The 19622-nt window shown below is 44.9% G+C and overlaps 1 protein-coding gene across 2 annotated transcripts in view; it reads left to right on the plus strand.

Moving 5' to 3' along the window:
- The first annotated feature begins 480 nt into the window (after nucleotides 1-480).
- The window catches only part of LOC119163969 (uncharacterized), a 76535-nt gene continuing 57393 nt past the window's right edge, over nucleotides 481-19622 (plus strand). The window contains exons 1-2 of one of the 2 annotated variants that reach the window (XM_075888837.1): nucleotides 481-551; nucleotides 10559-10773. In XM_075888837.1, the coding sequence (XP_075744952.1) occupies nucleotides 527-551; nucleotides 10559-10773 (240 nt within the window). In that variant the 5' untranslated portion in view covers nucleotides 481-526. Of the gene's footprint in view, nucleotides 552-10558; nucleotides 10774-19249; nucleotides 19380-19622 lie in introns of those variants that run through there. The other variant, XM_075888838.1, reaches the window with a different exon arrangement.

A 19622-nucleotide genomic window follows, 5' to 3' on the forward strand; every position in this document is an offset into this window, starting at 1 on the left:
AATAAGCAGCCGACGCTCGACGATGAAGCGAACCAAACGCACAAGTTCAGTCACCCCTAGTATTACATCCTTACGGGTTAGCTATCTAACATGGGTATAGGCGTCAACAGTCTTTCGCACTGATCGGTCATGAACGTTGAATTCGTGATTTTTTTAAGAGGCACCTCTGAGTCTCATCCGCAGTGCAGAATGGCCAGCTCAGAGGAGCGACAACACGGAGATGTTCTAGGATCGCCATTGACCTTGCAGGCAGCGCCCATCTAAGGCCACAGCGCCACTAGTGGCAGTTATCGCCCAACGCCGATAGCTCACGGTCAGTCCGCAAGCTCGCGCCGCGGCGCAGCTACCGGAGGGTTCCCTAATTTGACGCCTCGGCAGCAACGCGGCTTCAATTCCGCGCGAGTTTTGCAGCGGCGAGACGATTTTCGTTCGCGCGCCGCCCTGCGCCGGGCGTGTTGTGATCCCGCCGTCCGGGGGCGCCACATCGGAGCTCGGCGGGAGCGCGCGCGCAGGGCGGCGCGCCGCCATGATGGACAAGCAGCCTTCCCCAAGTAAGTAGTCAAAGAGAGCAGCCCTTTGAAAAAAGAAAGCCGCGGCAACATAAAGCGAACGCGTCGGGCCGCCTTCTCTTTTCTTTCTCGCCCCGCGAGCCGCGCGCGTCGCTGCATGCAGTCGCGGGGGCGTCGTCTGCTGCTCAGCGCCATTATTACTGCCGAGTCGGGCCCGTTCGTTCGAGCTCGGCCGCCACCGTTGTCGCCGTGCCTTCATTGCTATGCGAGGGCCTCCAATACACTGCACAGTCTGCATCGATCGCCGCTTGGGCGAGACGCGTGAATTTCAACGAGGCCAAAGAAGCGACGTCATCGTTGTTAATGTGCATAGCTGTCGGAAAGGTAATTGTCGGTTCGAAAAGAGTTTACGCTGTCGCCGGAGCAAGAGGCGATGGCGGCGTCCAGCGTTGGGATCAGCTTGGAGGGAAGGATGGCCCGACGCGTGTTGACGCTGGCGAGAGCGCTCGGGGCCGTTGTGTCGCGCGCCATGGCGAATGTGATGAAGAGCTGCTCTTCACCGCACTGCATGGAGCCTGTGCAGCGAAGCTTAAGCGCAGTGTGAAAGCGAACCGTCGTTGGTAGGTTCATGTCCGATCTGTCCGAAAGACGGAGACAGTCATGAAAAAAAAAAACAAGAGCATCGAGCTTTGAAGCTAGCGCAGAGTGAGGTATGAAGTTTGGCCTGTGTGGTGGTAACGAGTATGAGGAGTCAGCTGCGCTACTGCAGCAGGCTGGTAATACTTCATACCGCGAAGAAAATGTGGCATTTTTTAGTATAATTAATTAATTATATTCCGAGTTCTCTGTGATTAATTGGCGGGTTGGTATATATAACCTATACACTTAGCAAGAATTCATAGAGAAAAGATCCATATAAAGTGATTTCTGTCAACCTCAACTTAGCTATTTGTTAGTGCTTTGCTGGGCTTAACGTTGAGGATGGATGAAAGAAAAAGACACATTAGAAGTGTGGCATATGTAGAGGTTGTCGGAGAGAGAGATATTTTCGGTTTTTGCAACCGCAAGCCCGAAAATATCGTAAGATCGCTTGTCATGTGACATATCTCGCCACCCTGTTGTGTGGAAGGGTCGGGAGAGACATGCGTGTGAACATAGAAAAAAGACTGCTGACCCTAAAAACGCGGGCTCATTACCAGCGTTTCGCTGGATGTAGATTTAAGTGCACGCTAATAAACCCTAGGTGGTCGAAATGTCCGGAGTCCTTCACTACGGCGTCACCCATAATCATATCATAGTGTTGGCATGCAAAGACTCTGGGAATTTTCAGCTAGACGAAAACAAAAAACTAAAAAGTTTGTTAGTCAGCTGACCAATGGAAACCATATTGTCTTGTGTTATTGCCGGGCTCTCGTCATTGTGACACTGCAGAGGTTAGTGGAAATTCAAAATTTGTGCAATCTCGAGGATATATATATATATATATATATATATATATAAGAATTGGTTGGCGATTAATGTAGGAACGCGATAACATTCTTATGATGTGTTCGGCCCGAATTATTAGAAGTGCGTCCAGCAGAATTGCAAATGAGCTACCGTACAGCACTAGACACAAAATGGGACGCATTTTACAAAAGATGTGGTTCTGAAGCTCGAGTTTCGTACAAAGTAATCTTATGTAGAAAGGATAACCGGCTCCATACTTAAGAAACTTTAGAAAACTCGAAAGGCAACTCTGTTAGTGACATGACAGCGATGTTTACGAAGTTCAATGGTCAGCTACTTTTTCAGCATTTAACAATTATCTACAAATTATGCCTATTGGTTTGTCTAACAAAAAAGAGACATTGTTAAAAATATTTGTGTTTTTATATGTTATGGTTTTCGAAAGGTTAAAATTTTTGCGCATATATTCCACATTCATGGTTTTGTTAAAAACGTAATGTTTCTGTATGAAAATCAGTTTTTTTAAAGAAAGTATTATTGTGTGAACACGGATCCCACGATAGGCGTGCACTTGCTATATGCGTGCTTATGTTTCATTTTTTATTAAAAAAAAAGAAAACACCTTTACGACAGCCAGAATACTTGTCTCGAGTCAAGTGTATTTGAGTAATTGTCGGGCAACTTGTCAGGGAATCGGAAAACGCGGCACCTTTTTTTTTCCATTTTGTTGTTCTTCGGAGGATGTCTCTTCGAACAGTTTCAGCTCATATAGCTTCATATAGTGTCTGTCGTGACTGTCGTTAAATCGAAGTGCTGAGTGTAAAGGAGGACTTCAGCAAGTGCAAATTTATCGGCACGCTAAACAGTTCTCTTGTAACTGCGAATAAATGCCGACGACATATTGAGGTGCACAAGGCCGGACTAGCGAGCTCTTCGTCGTCTCAGCCATTTCACAGTCCTTCGATGGGAATTCGGTGCGAAGAGAAATTGCGTGGTAGAAGTGATGAGCGAATCGTATTAGCGTCGGAAATCTTTGCTGTCTCTGTTTAGGCTTCATTGACTTAGAAATTGTGGCATTAGAAACAGTTCCTTCGTTTAATGATGATAGTATGCCACTTGCCAAAATTCTGAAATCATTGTGATTGAATCCTCCCCGAAATACAGAAAAGTTGGCAACAACAACAACAACAACAACAACAACAACAATAATAATAATAATAATAATAATAATAATAATAATAATAATAATAATAATAATAATATCTGGGGTCTTACAGGAAATTATGGCTATCAGGTGTCCTTCAGTGACATCGCACACCACACGGGTCTCTTGCATGTCGCCTCCATCGAAAGGCGACTGCCACGGCCGGTGTCGAACCCGCGACCTTGAGGCCAGCAGCCAAGCACAACCGTTACAGCTCTTCGCGAATCGACGAGACCTTGCAAATAGAGCCGCGTGACAGCTCTCTCATAAACACAAACACAAAAGCTAGACAAGCAAGATGGCAGGTTCTGAACTTATATATATATATATATATATATATATATATATATATATATATATATATATATATATATATATATATATATATATATATATATATATATATATAGACAAAGATAAACATGTTCGGAACTACAAAATAAAAATAAAATAGGCGTTACCGTAAACTCGCCTATATTTCAAAACAATGTTTTTCTTTATTACTTAGGTGTATTATTTCCTGTGTATTCCGAGAAAAGCAGTTGATTATTTTCTTCTTGGGTTTTAAATAAATGCATACAACTACTGTACCAGAATCAAATTATCAACTTGGAAGTATTTGTTTTCCAAACTTTAAAATATACTAATTAACTCTAAATTTATATTGTAGTAGTAAAAAGTTGTGTTATAAGACAAATTTTAATGAATTTAGTAGAGCTGAATGAGCGTAAAGTTCGGAAGAATGTGAGACATGTGCTATGTGAATAGCTCCTTTAGTTAATGAGAAAATGGTTCTGCAACATGTTCAAGAATGCATGAGGACGCTTAGCAGAAATAAGCAAAAAGTAATTGCAATAATTACCTTACCGCTAAAAAATCATGGCACATCCACCAAGTGAATCATGATGACTGTGCGAAGCAGTGGGATAGTTGAGTTGCCTTTAGCTAAAAGTTTATGAGGATAATAATAATAATAATAATAATAATAATAATAATAATAATAATAATAATAATAATAATAATAATAATAATAATAATAATAATAATAATAATAATAATAATAATAATAATAATAATAATCAGCCTGACTACGTCCATTGCAGGACAAAGGCCTCTCCCATATTCCGCCAGTTAACCCGGTCCTGTGCTTGCTGCTGCATATTTATACCCGCAAAGTTCTTAATCTCATCTTCCCACCTAACCTTCTGTCTCCCCCTAACCCGCTTGCCTTCTCTGGGAATCCACTTAGTTACCCTTAATGACCAGCGGTTATCCTGTCTACTCGCTACATGCCCGACCCATGTCCATTTCCTCTTCTTGATTTCAACTATGATATCCTTACCCCCCGTTTGTTCCCTAATCCACTCTGTTCTCTTCTTGTCTCTTAAAGTTACACCTACCACTTTTTTTTCCATCATTCACTGCATCGTCCTCAGTTTAAGCGAAACCCTCTTTGTAAGTCTCCACGTTTCTGCTCCGTAGCTAAGTACGGGCAAGATACAGCTGGTATACTGTTATACAGTGAGGAAACCAACCTTAGCGTAGATACAATGAATGATATGTTGATGAGTATCATTACGGAGTGTGCAGTGGAAGTTGTAGGCAGGGTAGTTAGACAGGACACTGGCAAGCTTTCCCAGGAATCGAAGAATCTCATTGAGAAGCGTCAAATCATGAAAGTCTCAAGTACAACAGACAAAACAGAACTGGCAGAGCTTTCGAAGTTGAATAATAGGCGTAAGGTATGTGATGTAAGAAGGTGTAACATGGAGAGAATTGAACACGCTCTGTAAAATGGAGGAAGCGTCAAAGCAGTGAAGAGGAAACTTGGGATAAGCAAAACTCGAATGTATGCACTAAGGGACAAAGAAGGCAAAATAACTACCTATATGGATAGGATAGTTAAAATAGCGGAGGAGATTTACAAAGATCTGTACAGTAGCCGGGACAACCACGACCTTAACACTATAAGAACAGCACTAACCCAGATGACACCCCACCAGTAATGATAGAAGAAGTCAGGAAAGCTTTGGAGAGCATGCAAAGAGGCAAAACTGCTGGTGAGGATCAGGTAACATCAGATCTGCTGAAAGATGGAGGACAGATTGTGTTTGAAAAACTAGCCACCCTGTTTACGAGGCGTCTCCTGACGGGAAGGGTACCAGAGTCTTGGAAGAATGCTAACATCATCTTAATACATAAGAAAAGAGATGACAAGGACTTGAAGAATTACAGGCCGATCAGCTTGCTCTCTGTAGTATACAAGCTATTTACAAAAGTAATTGCTAACAGAGTAAAGAAAACATTAGAATTCAATCAACCAAAGGAACAAGCAGGATTTCGAACAGGCTACTCAACAATCGACCACATTCATACTATCAATCAGGTAATAGAGAAATGCTCAGAATATAACCAACCACTATACATAGCCTTCATAGATTACGAGAAGGCGTTTGATTCAGTAGAAATATCAGCCGTCATGCAGAAACTGCGGAATCAGGGTGTCGATGAAGCATATATAAACATCTTGGAAGAAATTTACAGGGGATCAACTGCTATTATGGTGCTTCTTAAAAAAAGCAACAGAATACCAATCAAGAAGGGTGTAAGGCAGGGGGACACAATCTCTCCAATGCTATTTACCGCGTGCTTACAGGAGGTTTTCAGAAGCCTATAGAATGGGAACAGTTAGGGATGAGAGTTAATGGAGAGTACCTTAGTAACCTGCGCTTCGCCGATGACATTGCATTGCTGAGTAACTCAGGGGACGAATTGCAACGCATGATTACGGAGTTAGACAAGGAGAGCAGAAAGGTGGCCCCTTAAAATGAATCTGCAGAAAACGAAAGTAATGTACAACAACCTCGAAAAAGAGCAGCGCTTCGAGATAGGTAATAGCGCACTTCAAGTTGTAAAAGACTATGTCTACTTAGGGCAGGTAATAACCGCGGAGCCGAACCACGAGATTGAAGTAACTAGAAGAATAAGAATGGGGTGGAGCACATTTGGTAAGCACTCTCAAATTATGTCAGGAATAATAATAATAATAATAATAATAATAATAATAATAATAATAATAATAATAATAATAATAATAATAATAATAATAATAATAATAATAATAATAATAGGAGCTTAACGTCCGAAAGCCATGATATGATAACGAAAGACGCCGTAGTGGAGGGCTGCAGAAGTTTCGACCACCTGCGGTTCTTCGACGTGCACCCAAATCGAAGTACATAGGCCTCAAGCATTCTCGCCTCTATCAAAAATGCAGCCGGGATTCGATCCCGTGACCTGCGGGTCGGCAGCCGAGCGCCATAACCACTAGACCACCGTGACGGGGCGCACGGTTTATAACTACACCAGTATGTATTTTTTCTGACGTTACGACACGGCAGATGCATCCTCTTCGCCTACTGAGGTGGTGCACGGCAGAGAAACGCCGACGCCACTTCAATGTTTTGGTTTGGATGACTTCGAATACGCGTCCGACCACATCGTCCTCTTCGCTCTCAAAGTGGAGCAGAATTTTCCTTGAGCTTGAAGTTTAGCACGCCTGCAGCCATCAGTTAGACACGGTGAAGTACTGCGTTGGTTTCACATTTTCTACTGTATCCATAGAGTTACGTATTGTCACGTGTGTCCCGCGAAAAAGACGAAGGCGACAGCGCATACGCGCATCTGCACGCTTTTATGCAGAACGCAAACACGAGAAAGACGAGGAACTCTCTGGCGCGCGCGGTTAATAAAAAGACCGACCCACTGCTGTTTTCGCTGCGTCTTCAAATACGACGTCTGTCTTCACGTTGCGACAGTATACTATATCGATAAAGTGGATATACTATACTATATCCATAAAGCGGGCGCACGAGCGTTGGCGCTCACGCGCAGCAGCGCTCTTGGATTGGCTCCGAAGAGCTTCGAACGAGGGCGTCGGATCGCATCTTCGGCAAATATTTCTTGCCTTTAGTGCATTGTATGAACATCAGCACGCAACACTGATGCTTTCTTACTCATTGTGGTTGCACCTGATTCCTCTGTTTAGCGTTTTGTTTTGCGAATCAAACAAGACAACAGTTTCGACGTTTCCAACAACGCCATTGTGATAATGGTAGCAGCTTAGCTAATTGCGTGTACGTGTGAGTACTAACGCATATATATCATCGTCGATGAATGCTTTATGGTAATGTAAATGGTCGCTACGCGCGTCGGTTGTTCTTCAAGGAGCCACACTTGGAACCACAGCGCAGGCTTTCTGCGTTTACCCGTGAAAAGCTTCTTATTGCGTCATCGTGCACGTTTCATTACCAAAATAGAGTACTTCGAAATAAAGGCGGAATCACTAGTATTTCCGATAGGACCACGCTCACACTTTGAAATGTCGTTATAAAACGAGCACCGTGACTCTACGTTTGCTCGCCTATTAATTTCGAAATATTTAGAGACCACGAGTCTATCAACGGGATCTGCTATTTTTTGCATTGCCGTTAACTGACAGACGCGCTGTGGTTTTCTATCACGTTGTAAGTGGAAAATTCGCTTTCTGGAAAGTTTTTTTGATTATTTATATTGTTACGATGGGGTGTGTTAAAGAATGAATCTAATTCGAAGATAGGTCCTTTTCGTTTTGTTCCTTTTTGTCTGCGCTGCCGTTTCAGCTTAAGAACGTTAGCACAAAACTTGTTTGTGCTGTGCTACATTAAGAACCTATCGACGTCATCTCTGTCAGCAAGAGAGCACGCTACAATGTTATACTATTTGCGTAAGATGTCTCAACTTATCGTCTCTAGATTAATTGGCGATGTCCGCTTTAGTTCCCATTGTAACCTATGCGAGGAATTAAACAAGTTAGTTCATACATGATCGTCAAAATTCTGGACACGTCGTCCAGGAAGGCACGCAACGTATTGTGCCCATCGGTGCATCAGGTGAAATAGCAAGAAATACGAAGAAGCTTTGCTGTATGCTATAGATTAGAGATCGTAGAGGCGTCCGTAGTTTGATGGTCATATTTTAGAGATACACACAGTACATTCTAGCAGCGTACACAACTTGTCTTTAAAAAAACGAAACTGGCATATAGAGCCTGTTGGAATGTATGATTGTATGACGCTGCCAATATATACGGCACGAGCCCTCCCTCTTTCCCCGCCCTGACCCCTTCTTGTAATTTACGTCTTTTTGCGTGTGCAACCACTGTCCAGCAGCTGTCGATGCAGCCTGCCCTCTCCATTTTTCACGTCGACAGAGGTCAGTGCGTTGTGGCCTCCTGGACGTGTACTCTTCATACTCACCCCATTTCCGTCCCTAACTCCTCAGGCTATATGCATCACATTTCTGGCAATTGCCAACGTTCTCGCTGTGCTTTAGGACGTGAAAAAGACAGTTGACGGCAGGTATATGTACTCAAACGTGGCAAGGAACGCTTGAAAGCCCGCCCTCGAGCAAAACGATGGACGCTTGTTCTTTGCTCGGGTTATCCTGCTCCAGCTCGCACCCACAGCTGCCGCAACGCCTTTCCGCGACAAACCACATCGTACACAGAATGTGGTCGCAACGACGCCTTCCCAACACCTTGCACTTCCTCTTGAAACTGTTTTCTATGCCAGCCAGTAGCATACTCCCGTCTTTCCGGCCAGAACGGCTGACGTGCATCAGTATCAAAGGCGACAGGCTAGAGATGTGAGCACTTGGTCGCAGCCCTCGCAGGAACAGTCTAGCAAAGCGGCCACTCCGTCGATAGACTTGTGCGTGTTCCTGGCGCGCCTTTGTGGTGCACGCCGTGTGCAGACACGTGCCACGTGCCAGACGTGCCGCGGCACGGGAGGAACGCGTCGGTACAGCTTGCTGGTATTCGGGGGTCTTCCCGAACCCTCCGGAGGGGTTGCTGCACGCTCTCATCTTGGCGGTGGCATCAGCAGCAGCAGCAGCAGCGGCAGCTCTGTGCCTGCTCGTGTTGAGGAAGCAAGAGCAGCAAAAGCAGAGATGACGACGCGTATGGGGAGCGCGGCTGGGCATCGATCGTCGCAAGAGCACACACGCGGCTTGCTTGTTTTTGAGAGACGCCCTGGCGAAAGGGTGACTCCGCGCGGGGAACCCCTTCGATTTGGGGAAAGGGAGCATGCAAATCGAGCCAGCAGCAAAACACGCGCAAGGCACAAACAACCCGCCCGCGCACAAAGGGGCAAAATGAGGGGCGCGTGGTTGCGTCATCGGCGCGGGGCGGCGTTCCCTTGGAACCTGCGGGCATCGGCGCCGAGAGCCCAGTGCGACGAGAGAAGCAGCAGCAGCAGCAGCAGTGGCCGGCGGCAGCGCGGGACGAGTCGTGTAGCGACGCGCGCCGTTTGACCGGTCGGCGACCGCACTGGCCACGTGCGGGTTCGTGGAGTCGCCGGCATGCCTGGGCACGTCCCAGGCTCCGGGATCGGCGTGCGCGACGCCCGTCATCTCGCTGCAGAAACTCAAGTCGTTCCTGTCCGGCCAGAAGGGCTGGCCTCAGAGCCAGGCCGAGAACCATCGCTCCCATGGTGAGCTGTCGCCGCAGAGGTCTGAGACGAGGCATCTCCGATCGACATTGAACCCAACATAGCAGATAACAAGCCCGCAACTTCGGGAATCCAAGTCGAGTATCGAACTAGGGTTCACGTCCGATAGGGTTCACAAAGGAAACTAGTCGCACTGAAGTCTTCGCGTTCCTGGCTGGCTCGCCTGGAACGCGTGGTCAGTGTGGTCGCGAAGATAACTTTGTAAAAGCACGCATGCGTTGCACTTCCCTCGACAACGGCCTCGTATGTACTTCCTGTGTATCACCACTTTAAAAGGTTACCTCTCAATCTTCTCGGGGCAAATTTTTTTCTTGGCCTGCTCGAGAAAAACGGTCTCTTTTTCGTAGAATAACTTCTCGATGCGCGTGTATTATTATGGTCTTTGAGTAGCAAGCTTGAATGATGTATCAGGACAGTGAGTCATTAAATGAGCTCTCGTGGTAATGTCCAGGTAGTATCATTCAACGGGCCACCAAGCATCTGACAACGTGGTTCATCGCAACGTAAAGTTGGGTTTGTTTGCTCAATTTTACATGTGGTCCTAGAACCTCTAGAAAGGTGGTGCTCTGTGGGCACCAAGGCAGAGCAACACCTGAAGGGCGGAATATCTTGCGTGTTTTAAGGGGTAAGGCGAACTGCGACTGCCTTTAACTTGAGTGAAAGGTGTTATGCCAAACTCGGGTGCTCTTTTCAAGACAGCTATTCGCCGAAAGGTGATGACCTGCGGCCGCAGTGAGAGCTTGCACAATCACAAATTAGGCTTAACGAGCAACGTTGTCTTCTCGGCCTGTATAATACAGGGCTGCCTCGTGTATGAAGAGCGATGTCTTCCTGTTGTGTCTTTGCAGGCCCGAGCTTGGAGGAAGGCGACCTGCTGCCCATGTACAACAGCGGTGGCGGCCGGGCGTCAAGCAGTGGCTCGTCGTCTTCGGCCGGTACGCCCAGTCCCATGCTGGCCGCGCCGCAGCCGCTCAAGGCGGCCAACGGCGCGGCCACGGCCAACACTGCACCGCATGGCCACCCGACGCAGCCCAGAAAATACCAGTGCAAGATGTGCCCACAGGTCAGTACTGCGGCGCATGCAGTTCTGCGAAATCTTTAAGCGAGGCGGAAGGGTTGAGAAAGGGGAGTTGATTATGACCCGATTGCCGCGCGAAGCCACGAAGAAATCCGTGTGGATTTCTGAGAAAGCAAGCCTTTTAGCTCCGGAGATCGAACTCGAGACCGATGCCTTTCCGGGTGGTCACTATGTCTATCGAGCTAACCGGGAAGCTATAAATATGGCGCTTAGCTCAATCGGTAGCGACTGACCCGCCGGAAAGGCCCGGTTCCCCGCTGGTCTCCGTTTCGGTCCCCGGGACAGGACAAATTTTTCGGCAACTAAGAAGCTTTTATTTCTGAGAAATACGTGTGGATGTCTTTATGGCATCGTGCTACAAACGGTGGTTGGCAGCTCACCATTCCTTGCTACAACGTGCTCGCTTTCGAAACCGCCACGTTTTTTGCGAAGACCCACTTGTACGACTTTCGTCTCCTTTCGGGGATACGTGCATACACGCGAGAATTTCGATCAAATCGAGCTGCAAAGTATTTCTTGCCCTGAATGGCCGAGTAAGGTTTCATTTTATTGCGGTAGCAAACTTTCGTCTGGGCAGTATACTTTACTGACTCACATATAAAAGAGGAACTAAAAATAGTCACCACATTCTGAGAAACAGTAAAGGAAATATAATACCATTCCAGTCAATCTTAACGTTTCAAGTATATATGACGCTCTTTAAAAAAGTCTTCTTTTGAATGTCGTGACCCTTCGACGCGTGTATAATATCTCTCCAAAGAGAGTTCATGAAATTTTCTAAATAATAATCTGATAATTATTGGGGTTTAACGTCCCAGGAATTTTCCGAAAATGGTTATTTATGCAGCAAGTCAGGACTTGAAAAAAGAAGAATAAAAGTACTTTTCACTTTTTTTTTATGATTAAAGAGTTACGCCTCTTAAAGCCCACAGCAACAACAAATGCCTGTTCGAACTTTCTAAGGTTGTATGCGACTGAACCTTCGGCGAAAATAACTTAATTACAGATCCATTTTGCCAGTTTCCCTTACCCACATTGGTCTATCGACTAGAGGCTGTTCACCTTGGAGACTTGCTGTGGATGTGGGTATGGTCCGACATGAAAAATTACCACGGTGATTGACCATAAACTACATCAAACTGTTCGTTCGGAGACCTAACTCACGTAAATTCTGTGTCGTGAAAACGAACTCGATGGAGACAAGCGAGCTGAATATTCCTGATGTTCCCCGTTCGAAAATATATAAACGCAGAAAAGCTTTTATTTGGAAAGTGCTGAACCTATATGAATATTATATTTAATTTTAAAAATTCTCAAAATTTTGGTGGCTGATGGAAACAGCTATTTTCATTCGAAATTTTGGTGAGGCTCGAGTAAATGCAAAAATCTAGCAAATATGAGCAATCCAGTTTAACTGTATTTTCATAAAATTATATGCCGAAATTTTGTGAATACCTATCCAACGTTTGAGTGAGTCAAGTTGTTTTCGCTAACTTTTGTTCACGTAAAACCACTGCTTCGTTATGTGAGTTTCGCGTGGTCGAATTTACAAATTGCCGGTATTCTATAAGGTTGCGTACAGAAAGTTAGGGTGAGCAACATTGGAAGACTCTGTACGCAGCCTATAAAATTTTATTACCTGTTCCTGTGGCGTCGCAAGGTTGCAAAGACTACGCATTACTGTTTTAAAAAAAATAGAGATTTCGCTTTATTTTTAAAGGAATGTTTACTCTAACAAAACTACACCTACTTACAGATACAATTTGAATTTTTCGATGAAGTGTCTCTTATTTTCTTTTTATTACGTTCGATAGCGGTTCTGTACTTGGCTGAGAAAAGCATTTCAGCATTAGATAAAACTTGACTGAGTCTCAAGTCAAAGAATTGAAATCTTGGTCTGGTTGGTTTAAATTCTCTTCGGATGTTCCCCATAGCAATGCATAGAAAACAGCCCGTATTGCATGTTTGACGGCAGAGAGTGCATTTTCCATTTCACTGTTTTTGCGCTTTCTTAATGTCTGCTGTCATCTCGCAATTATGACCAAATGACTGCAAGGTCATCTCGGGTGTCAGAAATAACGGCGAGCGTAACAGAAGTTGTTGTGGTCTTTCCAATGCACGCGTTTTCTCAGTGCTACAAGTGCAATATGCATCGAGTTGTGTAATGGTAACACATGTGCAAACAGGGGGAATTCAACTTTTTCAAGTTGTCACGGTGCATGCGCCTTTTTTCCTAGCGGAAAACCGGCTAAACGCTCTGGTATAGGTCTCCGCATACGTTTCGATCTCGGAGGCTTTTGCCCTGCCGCTATCCCGGATCACCCCGAATAGCTGATGCCATCGACGGAACTTGTAATTTTTCGTCCGCTTTCGTTTATTGTTTACGTAATATTTGCTTCAAAGGTTAAAAACAACGGGAAAACGCCTATGCTTTATTTGTCCTAATTGTGTGGTGTAATCACTTGGTTGTAAATAAGGAACGAGCGCCTCGAAAACGTTTCCCTTCGCTATACGACGTTTTGGAACCTATACGGCACCGCTCCGCCAACTCTTCCTCGCGGATGATGCGTTGTAATTAACGCCCCGTCGCAAACTCGCCACGCGGCAAGCCACGGAAAGATGCGCGAGGTGTAGCGGACCAATCGGAGTCGCAGACGCGATCCCCCTCCCGTTGCTGCGCTTTCGATCCGCGAGGGTGGCACAATCCCCTCCATTTCGGCTCGCAGCATTAGCTCGTGTCGATGCGGGGAGATGGCGTCAGAGCTGGCCATGTCATACGTTTCACGTTTTCACCCTCAGTCTCTTCCGCTCACTCAGAAAGAAAAGAAAGGGGAAGGGCGGGGAAGCGGGGACCTGTACAAAAGTTCTTAATTAGCAATTCAGGAAAAAAAAAAACATGAGGCAGCTTTGACCAATAGGTGTCGATCCTGAAGGGAGTCTAGAGCTGGATAAGCTTTTCTTTATTTGTTTCACTTCGGTTTTCACTTTCTTTCTTATTCTTTTCTTTCTTTCCCTCTGCTTTTATCTTATTCTTCCGATCTTTTTTCTTCGAAAATGGCAGCTTGTTTCCTCAACGGTATTATTATTATTATTATTATTATTATTATTATTATTATTATTATTATTATTATTATTATTATTATTATTATTATTATTATTATTATTATTATTATTATTATTATTATTATTATTATTATTATATTTTGTTCTACCATGCGTGACCTTCGTTCATTCTCTCAAATGTGTTTGCAGAATCTCTCGATAATTCAGTTCTCCCCAAAGCCTTCCACAAATAGTACACGGCAACATGTCTTCCTCAACTTGAATATGCATCTGTGATCTGAATTGGCATTGCTAAACCTGGCAGTGAAGCCACTGTGCGAGTCCAGAAAAAAATTCATAAGCATTTACAACCATCGTTCTGCTAGAAATCACTCTGTATCTCGTTGTAACACTGCCAGATTATTATCATTACCATCATTTCGCTTCCGGTGAAATCGTGGTGACGTGCTATTTTTTTACAAACTAGTTCACGGTACGATTTCCTGCCCTTTAATTTTAAGTTGTGTAAATTTTTGGGATTTCGGAAACAGAGAGAACCGATCTACATATATGCCTGCCAACTTCTTTACACACTATAGCGCTCGAAGAATGCGAAGTCTCTATAATGTTAACTTTCATTATCCTAATGTTTTTTTTTTCACAGTCCACTGTCATTTCTTTTATCTCGGCTCTTCACTGTGTAAACATAGTTATCCACAATGTACGTCTTTCCCGTCTTTCAGGAGCCTTCCTTATAGTTGTGTATATTCCCCTTTGTTGTTCACTCTCATTCCATGATTCTCGTCTTGCCTTTCTGTTCTTCCAGTTTAGCTCTAATATGTTCTTGCCTGTGCGTTTTCATTCTTTTTATATGATTGACGACTGTCTGTATAGCATTGTTTATTTTTTCTTGTTTTACTTTTGCGTGCGCTTGCACTGAGACCTCATGGTTTTTCTGGGGCACGTCAAATTAATGATTGATTGGTTGATTATGCTAACTACTGAACGCTGCAGCGTTAAATATTTCTGCTCTATTCAAACAATCCGTGATTCCATGTTCGATTAATTGCTGTTCGATTAATGAAAGCTGTTTGATTAATGAAATGTTCGATTAATGAAAGCAACAGGCAGTAATTCCAAAGCACGAATAGGGGACGTTCTACATAGACCTTTACCTATAGCTTAGCCGTCGCGATATAAATGTCATGAAATGCAAGCCGACCGAAAGACGACTTGCCGCCACTGCCCGGTAGGGTGCCTCACGTGGGATTCCCGAGCCCTTCGTAATTAGCCACTTAAGCTTCCCTCGTCGATTCCCGCATGGTGGCGCACGCAACGCTTCGCACGAAGATGGAATGAAGGGTTATATCCAATTACACGAAAGAAGGCGCAGCTTATGTCTGTGGAGGTGAAGTCAATCCCATTCACTTAAAATATCGGAGAAACATATCTTGTCATAACTTTTTGTCTGCTGGTAAATGATGCAGCGATGGTATTGTCACTTCAGCCAGCAGCTTGTTTTCGAATGAACGCGCTCGCAGCACAGATACGATAAACGCAAGTTTGCCCATAAGAAAAACGCCGCCATGGGTGGTTCCAGCCACTCATTCTAGTGTGTGTGTGTGTGTGTGTGTGTGAGGGGGGGGGGGGGCATTGTCTGAATAAAAGCTAAAGAGCGGGTCTTAACTCGTTTAAATTTAGTAGTTATTATTATCACAAGAATCTAATCAAAGCAAAAATACTTTTAATTTGTGCTCACAGGGGTTCCACTCATGATTTGTTTAAGCGGTAGTGATAATTTTGGAAGAATTAGAGCAAATTACCGGCTACCATAATTCAGATATAGGCACATCTTGCTGCTCTGAGCGTTCTTGCGGAATGGGGTTGAGTAGCCAGTGCGAATGCAGGTAGGAGCAGAATGAGCCGCTGAAGAGAAGGGGGGGAAGGGGGACCGCCTATTATATCCTCCACTGTACGCTTGGGGCGAGTGTCGTGTTGCTTATGGAATTTGCTACGCGTAAACTTGAAGGAAGACTGGACCATATAACCATAGCGCACTCAAACGACCTGTACGCCTTTGCATATACCGGGATGCCGGAGAGCATCACGCCGGATACCGTTGTAACGAGATTTTAGCACGTGACCGCCCGAAATACACCCGCAACGTCCATGCGGCAGTGGCCGCTGCATCTGCCTATGCCAGTAGAAAGTCGAACGGCAACCTTGGGAGTAACGGGATCGCATGGCGGGCCTTCGAGCATGTCCGGTAAACGCCTGTAAGGCACGCGCTGTTCACACCCTGTAAACCGGTATGTTGTATACGGTATGAAGAACTTTATACAAATCGTTTTGCGTACAGCGGTGCGCTGGACAGACTCAAATCCTCCACTGATTGCGTTCTCGCGTATATCGGTTTGGGTTACACTGGACGCCAGGCACGGTTCGCGTTCCCTTATATACTTTGGGAGCGCTGTATCTCAAACTCTTTATTTATTGAGTATAGTTTTCCTCAGACTTCTCATTCGCGCACCTTTGCACTGAAGTTTTATTCAGATTGTAGCAAGCGTAAGTTACTGCACAACCGTCTTTTGGTAACGTATACAAAGGGGCTGCTTATCGGCTTAATTAAAAGCGGTAAGGACCCGCACGACGCGCATGACTCAGTCAAAAGGCAAATTACATAAGGCTGGAAGATAGGGAGATCGGAATTTTTTCGGCGTACTTTTCAATCTTCGTTGGAACCAAACTCACAATCCGGTGATAGTTTTCGCCTCTATTGCAGAAGGTACTGGGTGTCATGCCCACTACCGGTTCATTTAAACTATTCATTGTTATTCACTTCACTAGACTGAAGTGGCAGCAGATTATATAGCGGCGTAATCAACTTTAGGATGGACGAGCGCTCAGCAAACGGACATATTAGGCCATTCTCAATGACTCAAAGCCAAGCTGATGGCAGATGTATAAGCTAAGCTGATACCACATATATGATAAAAAAATTCTGAAACCGCTCTTCCGACTCAATAAATATGCTCATATTAACACGCAAAAAAAAATGGATTGAGCAAAATTTCGCTGCTGGGCGGTGTGGATCTGCCTCGTTTCGCAGTCGGTAAATACGGGTTCGTCTCACAGTATGGGGTTAATGTTCAAAAATTCTGAACTGCTGCACACAGAACGGGCAGTATTATTTCCGCATCATGTAGAACCAAGTTTTCAATGAAGTGTATTTCCGAGCCAACTTACAGAGGTCATTCACTGGGCGCTGCAAGTGTTGTTGGGAGTGAGTGAGCGAAACAATTTTTTACTATGTCCACGACAGACGCGAGTTAACTCAACGTCACCTGTCTATAGCCCAGTCGGGGATGGTCAAGTTAAACCTGACCACCCTCGCGTGGGCCCTCTGGACGGCCAGAATTTGTGAGGTGAGGTCCTGAGCCTTAGTCAGCTTGTTCAGGGCCTCTTGGTGGAAAGGGGACCGGCAGAGGCACATCCTCGCAAGACATGCTCGAAGTCTGCATAACCACAACATACGTTGTTGGGTGCGGTTAAATAAATAGCTTTGTTCTTACATTTTCTGTCGGTTTTCATTGATACTACGTATTCATCCCACAATATAGGTAGTGAAGAGAGGAGGAAAAAAAAAGGCCGCTCAATACGGCTTGAAGCATACCCTGTTCGGTCTTCATCCGCATGAAGGGATTTCTCGTTCAGACAGCAAGAAAAGAAGCTCGAATAGTATTGGTAAAGCTGAAGAACAAATTGTGTGGGAGATAGTGATTTTGCTTCGCTACTATTGTTCCAGCGATGTATTGTTGCTGGCAGCGGAGTTGCCGAGGAAGCGTAATGCATGCTCTCCCGTATCCGTCAGATACTCAGCGGCTAGAGCACTTACCTCCTTCAAGTCAGTTTACATTGTCAATTGATATGTCATGAATGTAAAAAAAAAAACGCAATAACGAATATTTAGGCATAAATGCAGAAAGTAGTATCTCAGTGTATGCAGGGTGATTCAGCTGACTCTAGACACAGTTTAAAAATATTCTGACGAATTTATGACGTACAGCGCAAACAAATGCGTGTTGCTCACTAGTGCATAGAGGTATTCATACCGTCTTTTGTGTTCTTTTACATTGCTTAATTAGCAACATTAATCAACTAACTTGTAAAACACTGAAGCAGCGAGAAAGGTTCTAATGATAAAGTTCTCAATTGCTTTGCAAAACCTCCGACTGGACAGCTTTTAACATTTCATCTTTTTGTTTTTCTTCCCACAAATGCCCACGAACTACATAAATAAATAAATACATAAATAAATAACGAGACATACCTGCTTGTGCTTCGTATGGAAATCTATATGAATTTACTTGTCATTTCGGACTACGAAAGAGTGTTTGTCAATGATGCCTTTCGTGAAACTTACTGAAAAAGATATCAGGAGGAAATTAAGAGAGAGAGAGAGAGAAACGAGAAAAAGAAGGAAGGCAGGGAGGTTAAGCAGATGCTAGTATCTGGTATGCTACCCTACACTGGGGTTGGGGAATAGGGGGTTGAAAGAGAAAGCGAGAGTTAAAAAATAAATAAGAGAAAAACACCGACAAACACGCACACACAAAATCAGTCCACTCATAGGCGTTCCGGCAGGCCAGTAGTTCGTAAGAAGCCCAGTAGCGCTTGCACGGCTTTCTTCTGTGACGATGAGTCATGACGATGGCGAGGAGAAAATTAAAGTTGCTTTGCTACTACTGCTGGCAAATGTAGAACGGGCAAGTTTCAGAATTACGTGCATAAATTATGCTTTACTACAGGATGTTACGATAGCAAAAAGAAATGGGTTAAACATCGATTGAAACGCGCGAATGTCGCAAGGATGTGACAAAATATTGCGTAGTAATGCTTTCTTGGACGCTTGAGATCACCCGGAATTCGTTTGGAAGACAGGACAAAGTTTTTTTTTCAGCCTTAGCATGTTTATTGTGTTGCTGTGCTCAGCCGAAAGCAAATCGATAGGAGAATCAACACGTTCTGTGAAACATGGGTTTTGTACGGAAATAGGATCGTTAAAGTTTAAAGATGATTTTTGTAGTCACTTGTCAGCAGCTGCTCGTAAAACATTCCGTATTGGTGTGTACTGCTGATAAACTCTGGTAGCGTAAGAGCGAACGTAAACGAAGGCGCGCATTTGAATTTCGCTGTCGTCTGCTCGCGCGTGTCGTCTGCTGTCACGCGCGCGCGGTTCGAGAGTTTTATAGATGCACTCTCGTTAGCAGAGAGTGGGGGCGCTGGCGAATTTTTTTTCAGACACCCCTCTTTGTTCGAGCGGAGGAAGGAGGGCGGTGGACGCGTCGGGAAAAAAAAATGGCTTTCGTCGAGCGACCGCGAGAAGAAATTTTCGTTTGCCACCACCGTCCCCGCGTCCGCCGCTAGTAACCCGCGAAAATGACACTGTGAACGGCGGCAGCTGCGAGCTGGGAACGACATGTGGTTATGCGAAGGTTGACGAAGGAGTGTGCACGTTCATCGGTGCTGCGGACTGGGCCGGCCTGAAGGTGAGCCAGCAACGCGGCCGCCATTTTAGTTGTTGTGACTGGAGAGGGCGAAAAGAAAGCGAGGGCTGGGCGTGGAAGAAGGGGGGCAGGAGAGAGGGTAAAGTGGTTCACTGCTCTCAGCGGCACTGCCGGCTAAGGTGGCGTTCGGTACTTTTTTTGGATGGCGTTTGTGGCGTTGCCGGTTGACGATGGTTGACGCTTATTGCGTCTTCGGCGTATGCCGGCTCTGTGGCGCGATGCGGC

This window comes from Rhipicephalus microplus, chromosome 3 (genome assembly GCF_043290135.1).
Source record: "Rhipicephalus microplus isolate Deutch F79 chromosome 3, USDA_Rmic, whole genome shotgun sequence".
Classification (NCBI taxonomy): Eukaryota; Metazoa; Arthropoda; class Arachnida; order Ixodida; family Ixodidae; genus Rhipicephalus; species Rhipicephalus microplus.